The sequence below is a fragment of the Mobula hypostoma genome, chromosome 11 (genome assembly GCF_963921235.1).
Source record: "Mobula hypostoma chromosome 11, sMobHyp1.1, whole genome shotgun sequence".
In the NCBI taxonomy this organism is placed as follows: domain Eukaryota; kingdom Metazoa; phylum Chordata; class Chondrichthyes; order Myliobatiformes; family Myliobatidae; genus Mobula; species Mobula hypostoma.
This window is the reverse complement of record NC_086107.1, coordinates 55,771,650-55,784,384: the sequence shown is the minus strand read 5'-3', so window position 1 is coordinate 55,784,384 and position 12,735 is coordinate 55,771,650. Positions and strand designations below refer to the sequence as shown.

At 38.4% G+C, this 12,735-nt stretch overlaps 1 protein-coding gene across 1 annotated transcript in view; it reads left to right on the top strand.

The window, feature by feature from the left end:
* Positions 1-12,735, top strand: part of LOC134353765 (anoctamin-9-like) — a 133,761-nt gene that overhangs the window by 117,725 nt on the left and 3,301 nt on the right. Inside the window, exons 22-23 of the mRNA XM_063062114.1 lie at positions 7,235-7,354; positions 10,606-10,699. Coding sequence (XP_062918184.1) covers positions 7,235-7,354; positions 10,606-10,699 — 214 coding nt within the window. The remainder of the gene's footprint in view (positions 1-7,234; positions 7,355-10,605; positions 10,700-12,735) is intronic.

Genomic DNA, 12,735 nt, shown 5'->3' with positions numbered 1-12,735 from the left:
TAAATTCCAAGGAATAATGGCCTAACCTATTCATTTCTTATAACTCAGGTCCTCCAGACCTGGAAACATCCTTGAAAATTTTCTTTACGCTCTTTCAACCTTATTTACATCTTTTGTGTAGGTAGGTCACAAAAACTGCACACAATACTCCAAATTAGGCCTCACTAATGTCTTATAAAACTTCAATATCATTCTCGAGCTACTCCCACAAAGCCAATGTCGAATCCAATTTACTACCTCAACTTGAGTACCAAGTGACTGAACCTTCTTGACTAACCTCCCATGTGGGACCTTATCAAATGCCTTTCTAAAGTCCATGTAGACAACATCCACTGCATTGTCTTCATCTACTTTACTGGAAACTTGCTTGAAAAACTTTATAAGATTGGTTAGACATGACCTACTACCCACAATTCATGCTGACTATCCTTAATCAGTCCATGTCTGACCAAATACTTGTATATCTGGTCCCTTGGAATACCTTCCTATAACTTTCCCACTACTGATGTCAGACTCACTGGCCTATAATTTCCTGGTTTATTTTTAGAGCCTTTCTTAAACACCGGAACAACATTGGCTATCTTCCAATCCTCTGTTACTTCGCCTGGCACTAAAGATAATTTAAATATCTCTGCTAGGGTCCTGGCAATTTCTATACTTGCTTCCTGTAGGGTCCAAGGGAACACATTGTCAGATCTTGGGGATTTATCCACCCTAATTTGCCTCAGGACAGCAAACACCACCTCCTGTATAATCTGGATAGGGTCCATGAAGTTGATGTGGCTTTTTTCTCGCTTCTATAAACTCTGTGTCCATCTCCTGAGTAAATACAGATACAAAAAAAAATATTTAAGATCTTCTCCATCTCTTTTGGCTCTATACATGGTTTACCATTCTGATCTTCCAGAGGACCAATTTTGTTCCTTGCAATCCTTTTGCTCTTAACGTATCTGTAGAATCCTTTAGGATTCTCCTTCACTTTGTCTGCTAGGGCAACCTCATGCTTTCTTTTAGCCCCTGTGATTACTTTCTTAAGTGTTCTTTTGCATTTATTGTACTCCATAAGCACCTCATTTATTTCTACCTGCCATTACCTGCTCTGCACCTATTAAGCAGGGCCTCAATATCTCTTGAAAACAAAGGTTCCCTACACCTGTTAACTATATTTTTTATGCTGACAGGTACATACAAGCTTTGTACACTCAAAATGTTGCTTTTGAAGGCCTCCCGCTTACCAAGTACATCTCTGCCAGAAGACAACCTGTCCCAATCTACTCTTGCCAAATCCTTTCTGATACCATCAAAATTGGCCTTTCTCCAATTTAGAATCTCAGACCAGACCAGATACAGACCAGACCTATCTTTTTCCATACTTACTTTGAAACTAATGGTATCATGATCAGTAGATGGAAAAGTGTTTCCCTGCACAATTATTGAGCTGCCAGTCCTGCACCTCCTGCAACCAAGTCTCACTAATGGCTATAGTATCATAATTCCAGGTGTTGTTCCAAGCCCCCAACTCATCTGCCTTCCTTATGATACTTCTTACATTGAAATATATGCAGCTCAGGACACTAGTTACACCATGCTTGATCTTTTGATTCCTGACTTTGTCTGAGGTCTTAACAACATCTGTCTCCACAACCACTCCATTAACTGTTATGGCACTCTGATTCCTATTCTTCTGGAACTCTAATTTAAGGCCCACCGTGCAGCACTAGCAAACCTTCCTAGTAGGATATTAGTCCCCTTCCAGTTCAGGTGCAAACCATTTCTTTTGTACCCTTCCCTGGAAGAGAGCTCAATGATCCAAAAATCTTATGCCCTCCCTCCTACACCAACTCATTAGCCACGTGCTAAACTATGTAATTTTCATATCTCTGGCTTCACTAACACACGGCATGGGTAGCAATCCTGAGATCACAACCCCAGGGGTCCTGCCCTTTAACTTGGTACCTAACTCCCTGTACTCCCTTTGCAGAACCTCGTCACTTGTCCTACCTATGTCATTTGGTCCTACATGGACTACAATCTCTAGCTGTTCACCCTCCCAATTTTTTAGAATCAGCTTTATCAGCTTTCTTGTTTTTAATCAGCATTTTGTTTCTCTTTTATCGTGTTCCTTATTACTTATAATATTCATAAATGCCTTTGTTTGACAAATTAGCCATGGCCCCCTTTAGTAAACATCAAGTTTAAAAAAACTTTCCACTGATTGTACTGCTACCTTATTATAAACAGATAAGCCATCGTTCAGCATGTTGTTTAATATGCTGAAAGTCAGTTTTATCTTAATCCAAAATCTTAATGGCTCTTTCACACTTTCTCCTTTAAAACACTTAATCAAACTTGATATTACTATCACTATCATATAAATATTTATGCAGTTTTTAATAACTAAATCTGTTTCATTCCAAAACCAATATGGCTGCTTTAGAAATCTTACATGAACACTCAAGATTTTTAAATGATCTAATCTGTTAATCCCAATCAGTGTGAAAACTGAAATCCCTCAGTAAAACTGTTCTGCCTTTGCTCTATGCATTTATACAGTTTTCTATTTACCAGCTGATATCGGGATTTATTCTACTGGAATCTGAAGTCCTTTATTAACTTGTAAATATCAAGTCTCTGTTGTCTATATACCACTCTGCAACAATATCTTTGATGAGCAAAAATATATCTTTTTCAATTTTTTTTGTATTAATTTCCACATAAAGAATACGGAGTACGAGTATATATTATAAGTTAAAAAAAATAAAATAATACCAATACATATTTGAATCACACTTGCAACCTCATTACTCTATATTCATGTAAATTAAATTAAATCACAATATTGAAATATGATAATTTTATTATGATACAGAAAAAAAATCTAAACCCACTACCAAGATCGAAGCTGCTTGGTGAAGAAAGAAAGAAAGAAAAAAATCCTTATCATATAGTGAAATATGTTATTAACCAACAGCTGTACTTTAACAACAAACTTGTTAAAAAGAATGGAGGTTTAGCTTTACCCAATTTTAGGTTTTATTACTGGGCAGTCAATGTACAAAACCTTACGTTTTGGTCATATTATATTAACCGCGAGGACTGTCCGGTATGGGTCTCTTTAGAAGCTAATTCTGTTAATAAATTTTCTATCATTTCTCTTCTTGGATCCTCACTTCCTTTATCTTTAAGTAAACTAACTGACAATTTGGTAGTTAAACATACTTTGAGGATCTGGGTACAATTTAGAAAGTATTTTGGTTTATTGAAATTTTCTCTTTCTAGTCCCACTTTTTCTAATTTTTTTTTAAACCCTCTATGACCGATCTAGTTTTTAAAGAATGGGATAGATTAGGTATGAACAAAAAATTTATCAAGACCATTCAAAGAAGCATTACCAAAGGGAAAGAAATTAAGGTACTACAGATTGCAGATGCTGAAATCTCGACCAATACACTGCTGAAGGGACTCAACATATTGAGCAGCATCTGTGGGAAGAAAGGAATTATCAACTTTCTAGGTTGATAATTCCTGTATCAAAGGAAATTGATAATGATTAGGCCAGATAACCAAAATTTAAGCAGTGTTTTAAAAGAGGAAATAAAAATAGAGGCATTTAGGGAGGGAATTCCAGAGGTTTTATTTATTTCTTAATTTGTTGGGGTGATTATTGTATTGCTGGCAAGACCATTGTTTATTGATCATCCATAATTGCCCTTGAACTGAGTGTCTTGCAAGGCAATTTCAGAGGGTGTTTAAGCATCAAATTCTTCAGCACATCAATTTCATTGATGTGCCTGAAGTCATTATATGTCAGAATGAGTAAAGTTGGCAAATTTTCTTCCCTGAAAAGCACTAGTAAATGAGATGATTTCTTTTTGCAGAATTACTTAATATTTGTGTAATCCATACTAATTATTATTTTTTAAATTTCAGAGCATAAACTACATTTAAATTCTATGAATGCCATGGTGGAATTTGAAATGGTATATCTGGTCTGAATACAAGATAAATTAACTACTGTAGCACTGATGTACCAAGCTTAGACACTTAGAAGTTGAAGGCCCTACTCCCAATGGTGGTGTTTTAAATTTGGCAGTTATCAAGAGTGTGAAATGCAATAGTGCAGATATATCAAAATGTTCTAGAACTTGAGGAGATTGCAGATACAAAGTGGAGTGATAACATGGACAAAATTGAAATCAAGGATTATCATTTATTTCCTCTTATCTCATTGTTTCCAACTGAATCTTAAAGTGGGCATTTGGTGAATAAGCACTGGAGATTTGATGCCACTTGAAATGACTATTAACAATGGTTTTATCACTTTGCTTATGATTGAGAGTAAACTAGATGATCATTAACTGAAGTGGGTAGTAATTAGCTTTTTGTGGAAAGGCCATATATGTATAATTTTCTGCTTTACTGGGTAGTTACCAATTTTTGTTATTGTATAGGCACAATTTTGTAAGAGGTGCAACTATTTCTGACAGGTTGCTTTATGATCCCATTGTCTATGCATTTTACAGGGCTCTCAGCTCTTTCTTGATACTATGTGGATTAAACTAATTTGGCTGAGGACTGGCTTCTCTGATGGAAAAAGGAAGCCAAGATATTTGTTCGCTCAGCACCTCTGATAGAGCATTTATGACCTCTTGGTCATAAATGCTTATTTGCATTTAATTTATTTCAATGTATTGCATTGAATTGCTGCTGCTAAGTTAACAAATTTCAGGTCAATTTGTTATAATTCTGATTCTGATTCAAAGGTTTGATTTAATATCAGAGAAAGTATACAATATATGTCCTGAAATGTTTTTTCTTTGCAAAACATCCACGAAAACAGAGAAATGCCCCAAAGAATGAAGAAAAGTTAAACGTGAGAACCCCAAAGTCCCCCCCAGCAAAGAAAAAGCAAACCCATTACCAAGCACAAGCGTGAGCTAAGCAATAGCAAAGACACAGATCTTGCAGTTACCCCAAAGACTATCGCATTTCATCCGGCATTTGGCAACCCACAGGTTCTCTCCCTCCCTGACAAGGGAGAGGGAGATGCCCCCATTTTCACAGTGAGACATAACAACAACCCGTTTTGTTGCTTTTTTTGAGCTCTGTGCCCGAAGATCGCAAAGATCTTGGATCTTTGGGCCCACAGCAAAAGATTTTCTGATCTCCCCGACGACACACGAGTCTCCTGCCGTGACACTGACCCTCGATCCACCTGTCTCCAGAGCCCCGAGATCTTAGGCTTCCAAACACAAGGCCACCTCTCAGGCTGAACCCTTGGCATGCCGAACATTGGCTGGTCCTGAAACCCCGAGAACGGGTCCCATTCCCACAAAGAACCGAAGCTTGCATGTAACTCCAGCTCAGAGTCTTCAAAAGAACCCTGAAAGGGAAAAATAAAGATATTAAAGATGGAAGTAGAGCTGATTTTGAAGATGCAAGCGAAGGAATCACCATTTCGCGCCATCTTAACTCTACCTCCAGTCTTCTGATTTGTCTTACCTTTGTTGTTCTCAAGTTGGGCCCTGCTATTGCTGAGCTTGAGTATGTGTTTGAAATCTTCTCCAACTGGGAGTTTAAATGTGCATACCCATTTCAGGATAGATGTGACAGCAGGACAACGGAATTTCAATCTGATTTGTTGATTGTGGCATCACTTAGTTTTGTCTGTTACATGCATGTTTAATATGCAGATAGTATTGCTGCTTCATCAGATGGGCAATTCACTGTTTGCTGCTGTTGAGGTGTCCTTTCAGTGCTTTTCATTAGCTGGTCAGTGGTGGGCACCTGCACTGGACTTCGAGTCGAGTGGTCCTGGGTTTGAATCCGGTTGGCTCCCTTGCATGCTTTCTATCCGGGCTGGGTTGAGCATCGAGCTAATAACTCAGCTTCATTAAACAAAACAGACAAACTACTAACAAAACAGAAAAGTTGCCGTCCAATGCACCACAAGGTGCAGAGAGGAACAACAACAAATTGAACCCAGTTAATCCCTTGTAATGTTAGAGTAAAGGATTTGCCTGATAATTAAGTTATAAATTGTGATAACACAGATTTCTGGTGTTTTCATTGTTCTACCATGGCTAATGCCCAATTTTGAGTTGCCAGATTTGATGTTTATGCCATTTTTCACCATTTTACTGCAACATCACAGGATGGAGAAACTATATGTGTAAAAACAATCTGTCTCCATTGGACTAATCAGTGGCCACTTCTGTTAATCTGGTTTTGGGCAAATGCATCAGCAATAAGGTGATTAATGGGGTGAGTGAGGTCAAATTGGTTTATTGGTTGGTTCTTTCAATACCTGTCAGATAGCTGTGTCCTTCAGGTCCTGGACGTCATGGGAAAATCACTTATGGTGTTGTTCACTGAAGTTTCTCTCTTGGATTACTTTCTTAGCTCTTGGTCCTCTCAGCACTTCATCTAAGTATTGATCAACATGGAGTTCATCAACATTCATTCATTAGCAAGGGCAATGAATCATTAGCTGAGGGAAAGCGCTAAATGATGATTAAATGATGATTAAATGGGGAATATTTCAAATTGTGTGCACACCTCACACAGAAAGCAAATGCTGATTATGCTTAATGTAAGTTTGTGCAGCAGGATGTGACCAGTTGAATTTTTTGAAACCATGATCCAACCCCTCAAACCTTCATAAACACGTATAATGAAGGTAAAAAATGAATTGCCCATACGTGTTACTGAAAATAACAAATCATCTGAATTAGAAGTCAGAGTATGCCAGTTGATATAAGTCTGTCTTGCCATTTATAGAATCATGGCTGATGTAACTGAAACTTCAAACCTGTGTTCCCCTCTAACCCCACTAATTTTTCACCCTATTGCTTATCAAGCATCTGTACACCTCTGCCTTTAAAATATTTCAAAAATTTCTGCTTCCACAGTCATTTGAGGAAGATTGTTCCAATAACTCATAATCCTCAGAGAAAGAGTTTTATCTTATCTCTGTCTTAAATGGACAACCTCAGGGATTGCTGCCTTCCATAGAAGTCTCTACTTTGTACTTTGTGAAGGGTCCTATGTCTCATCACCATTCTCTTCATAAATTTTTTAAAGTCCATCTTTCTGGTCATGATCTAGGATTTTTTCTGTGCTATTCTTTGTTGGTTACTGATCATCTTTGTAAAATAAATGAGCATATTTTGCCACATTAATGGCACTGTCAAAGTGCAAATTCTTCTTTGACCCATATGTATTCCTTTCACAGTTGTATGACTGGTTATGTTAATAACAGTCTCTCTGTTGTCCATATGATGGATTTTGAGAGAACAATTCAACCTTCTGGTGATGCAACAAAATTGTTAGGACATTCAGTAACATACTGTAGGTAAGATATTAGACTTCTTTCTTAGCCTTGGATAATAATTATAATTTGCTGTCTTAAAATACTTTACATCACTTAACCAAAAACATTGAGTTTAATTAAGATACTTTATTATGATTTGATGAATTCAAACAGGTATGGATTGACCTTTCAGATCTGTGTTTCACTTACAAAATAGGGGTATTTAAAAACTGAGCAGACAAAACATGGCAAGAGGAAGATATTGAATGTCATTAAGGAACAAAGAGAATTTGAAATAGGTCTCCATAGAGGTTACAAGACAGGGCTTTTAGGTGATTGAAAAAGAACATGAGATTCCTTACCTTATAAACCAAGGCGAGGGCAGGTTGGCATGCCAGCGGTTTACTGAGCCCAACCTATGAAACAATTTGTGAGTTAAACTTCAAACTAGAACCAAGTTAAACTTCAGACCAGTGACTAGTGATTGTGATTGCACAACATCAATTGCAGTACTGTGCATGTGTGTGTGTGTGTGTGTGCGCGCAAGCTGAGTCCTTTAAAGGCTAGAGTTCAGAGGCTGAGGCTGTACAGTGGCTTACTGATAACTCTGAAATTCAGTTAATGTTTTAAACATCTGCAGGCATTCTGACCTCTGCAAAGGACTGGCAGCTGTTGGTGGACCTCGAAGGGCAGCTGAAGTTTCCCAACCATATCGCAGCCACCACCCTGCGACCAGACATTGTCCTAGTGTCTGAGTCTACTAAGCAAGTGGTGCTGCTGGAGCTGACAGTCCCATGGGAAGATAGCTTGGAGGAGGCCTTTGAAAGGAAGCTCTCCAAGTACGCAGGACTGGTCAGCAACTGTCAGCAGGCTGGATGGAGAGCGAGGTGTCTCCCAGTGGAGGTTGGTTGTTGGGGATTCATAGCCCGTTCTTTAGTTAGGGCCTTCAGCATTTTGGGCATCGAGGGAGAGAGGAAGAGGAGAGCCATCCGCAGTACCACTAATGCGGCAGAGAGGGCCTCAAGATGGCTGTGGCTCAAAAGAGGGGAGCCATGGAGTCATAAGTAGCTAGCCAGCTGGAGTCTGATCAGCCCCGGCTGGGTCACCTGGAGGAGGTTGTATGATGTTGAAAGACCCGAAACACCCGATGATTCCAGGAACATCACTGAAGATATGTCCAGAAGCATCAATAGATGTATGTACACAGGGCTGCACCATTTGTCAGAAAAAGGATGCATTTGAGAAAAAAGCATTTACATTGCTGTAATAGGATTATAATTGATCTTCAAATTACTGCTTGCAATTTACAATAAAAACTGGAGACAGATTCTTGCTTAAATTAGTATCTGTTAGACTCACATAACTCCAGAATACTCCCTAATACTGGGTACTTAGAAGTGAAATAAACAAGATGCAACTATCCATCTAAAGTTTAATTTGTATCTACCACTCAAATCATGTTTTAAGAAATAGTGAATTACCATCTTTAATGAATCCAGCGTGAAACACTTCATCTGGTTCTGTCATTTTAAGATAATGTATTTAACTACTGTATAAATCTCCCCTCGACTTATGTTATATTGGTACTGGTAGGGAAATTATGGCAACTTCTGTTAGCCTTTCTGATAAGTTCAACAGCAAATCCTGGTTCATTATAGTTAGTCACTCAAAGTTTGCTCCAAAGATTTTCCTGCCTTCCTGAGAAAATCTACTCATAGCCAATAGAGATAATTTAACATAGCAGGGGCACCATTTAGGTATGCAGAGTATGTATTGAAAATTCTATTGGATCTGACTGTTTAATTCTTAGATTAGACAGTTTAATTGTTATTTTCCTTGCAGTTTAACAATTAATTATCTGCATGTATTTTATATAATTACTAATATACAAGTAACTGTCCAGTATGCTTCCTAGTGGTCACAAATAAATAAATAAATATTTCTCATTGGTTAACTCTGATCTACAAATTTCAATGAAATTATCCTTTTTTATGGGTATAAAAGGGCTGACCATAAGGTCAGCACTATCTTAAGCCTTCTGCTACTGTTAGTGTTTATTTCAATTTCTCTTTGTTCTATTAGCACTTAATAAAATGATTGTGAAGCAACACATGTTGTGCCTCTTTCCTGACTTCCAAAAAGAATATTGGATTAAAACATCAGAATCCAACAAATCTAACCACCTGCTTTTAAATGGTGCAATCCAGCTATTAATCCAGTATTAATAGAATTCTGATTTAATTTGGGCCAAAGTAAATTTGGAGATGTCTATCTTTACTGTTATATTTTATGACTTGTCTACCCAATTTTTTAAAAAATTTCCCCATTCATGTTATTTTAAATGGAAAGATATATGTTGACAAGATCAATTATCTAACTGCTTGATGAACAAAGGGTCCATATTGCTCTTCTCTAACCCCAGCCTATTCAGGATATTTGTCTTATAATTATAAGGCAGTTGTAAATATGAAACCTAAGAGATAGGATTATGAAGACACGTAGTCCTCTTTTGTTGTCATTTAGTAATGCATGCATTAGGAAATGATATATTATTTCCTCCAGTGTGATATCACAAAACACAGGACAGACCAAGACTGAAAAAACTGACAAAACCACATAATTATAACATATAGTTACAACAGTGCAACAATACCATAACTTGATGAAGAAGTCCATGAGCACAGTAAAGTTCAAAGTATCTCAAATGTCCCACATCTCACGCAGACGGGAGAAGGAAGAAAAACTCTCCCTGCCATGCCGACCACAATCCGACTCTGAGTCATCCGAAAACTTCGAGCTCTGATCAGCTCTCCGACACTGAGTACTGAGTGCCATCTCTATCCGAACGATTTGACCTCCTTCTTGGTTGCCAAAAGCAGGCAAGGCCGGGGATTTTGAGGCCTACCCTCTGAAAGATTCCTGTCCACACAGTAACTACAGCAGTGAACGGGCGTTTCAGAAATTTCTGCAGATGTTCCTTTGTGCTTTCACGTCCATTCTCCATCAAATCAGAATTGTCCATGGCCCCTATTTAACAGATACGATATCATTTTTCACCAGAGGGCTGCGCACATAGAAACTGATTTTTTAACTTCTGTAATTTATTGCTTGTCAAAAAGCTAATTATTTTATAACATGGTTAAAGTATGAACATTACCTTTGTTATTCATTTGTAGTGGTAACTGGAATTACTGAATTACAGATGTTCTTTAACATGTATGCTTATTTGAAACCTCTCACTGAATCAGATGCACAAAATTCGATTTTAAGCATACCATCTGTCTCTTGTCCAGGTACCGTGACTACAGAAATGAATATACCCAAGAGCCCACTGTCCAGTATTGGCATATACTTGCTGCTCGTTTGGCATTTTTGGTTTTATTTGAGGTAAATAATATCTACATGGTAAATATATAGAACCTAGGTAGGTATTGGATACATACATATGATTAAATCAAAAGCAGCTGTGTTTATTCATCTCCGAATAAGATAAAAACTTTCTGTCTTTCTCAGTGGTTGTATAATCATCATTAGAGATTGCTTCTCCAAACTTGATTTACTTAACAAATAAGGTTACTGCACAGTACATTACAGGTCCTTTGGCCCACACTATTGTGTGACCTTTTAATCTACTCTATGATCAATCTCACATCTCCCTCCTACATTGCCTTATATTTTTCTAATATCCATTTGCCTATCTAAGAGTTTTTTAAGTGCTCCTAATGTATATGCCTCTACCGCCATTCCTGGTAAGGCACTTCATGTACCTACCACCCTCTGATGTCCCCCTATACTTTCCTCCAATCACCTTAAAATTATGCCCCCCATGTATTAGCCATTTGCACCCTGGAAAAAAGTTTCTGGCTATCCACTCAGTCTATGCCTCTTATCATCTTGTACAGCTTTATCATGGCACCTCTCATCCTCCTTTGCTCCAAAGAGAAAAGTCATAGCTCACTCAATCTTTCTTCATAAGATACATCCTCTAGTCCAGGCAACACCATGGCAGGTCCCTCGCTAAGGCTTCCATGCCCTTCCTATAGTGAGGTGACCAGAACTGTAGACAATATTCCAGATGTGGTCTATCCACGGTTTTATAGATCCGCAACATTTACTTTGCAGCTCTTGAACTCAGTCTGCTGACTAATGTAGGCCAACACTTCATATTCCTTCTTAACAACCTATCAACTTGCGTGGCAACTTTGAGGGATCTTTAGACATGGATCCCAAGATCCACACTGCCAAGAACCCTGCCATTAACCTTGTATTCTGCCTTAAATTCAGCCTTCCGAAATGAATTGCTTCACACTTTTCTGGGCTGAACTCCCATATGCATTCTGTCAATGTCCCACTGCAACCTTCAACAACCCTCCACACTATCCATAACTCCACCAAACTTCATGTCATCTGCAAACATACTAACCCACCCTTGCATTTCCACATCCAAGTCATTTATAAAAATCACAAAGAACAGGTGCCTTAAAGCATATCCATGTGGAACACCACTAGTTACTGGCTTCCATGCAGAACACGCTCTATATACTACCACCCTCTGCCTTCTATGGGCAAGCCAGTTCTTAATCCATACAGCCGTTTCCCTGGATTCAATGCTTCCTGATTTTCTGAATGAGCCTACCTTGAGGAACCTTATCAAACTTCTTACTAAATCCCATGTACACCACAACCACTGCTCTACCATCATCAATGTGGTTTGCCCTTCCTCAAAAATTCAGTCAGGCTTGTGAGGCATGACCTACCCCTCTCAAAGCCATGCTGACTATCTTTAATCAAGTTAAGGTTCTCCAAATGCTTGTAAATCCTGTCTTTAAGAATCTTCTCCAAATGCTTGTAAATCCTGTCTTTAAGAATCTTTACCAATAAGTTGCCCACCCACTCCTGAAGTAAGATTCACTGGTCTATAATTGCCAGGGTTATCCCTGCTCCCTTTCTTGAACGAAGGAATAACATCTACCACCCTCCAATCATTTGGTACTACTCCTCTGGCCAGTGAGCATGCAAAGATCAAGCCAAAGGCATAGCAATCTCTTCCCTCGCTTCCTGTGGTAATGTGGGGTATATTCTGCCTGGCCCAGGGAATTAACTGTCCTAAAATATTTTTTCAACAGTTCCAGCACATCCTCTTTCTTAATGCAACAAGTTCAAGCATATCAGGCTATTTTACGCTGTTTTCTCAAACATCCAGGTCCCTCTCATTGATGAATATTAAAGCAAGTATTTATTTGGGACCTACCTCATCTCTTCCAGGCACACGTTTCCTCTGCTATCCTTGATCAGTCCTACTTTACACTGGCCATCCTCCGGTTTTTTATGTACATGTAGAACATCTTGGGGTTTTCCTTAATCTTACTCACCAAGGCCTTCATATGCCCACCTCTATAACTCTCTTACATTTATTCTTCACC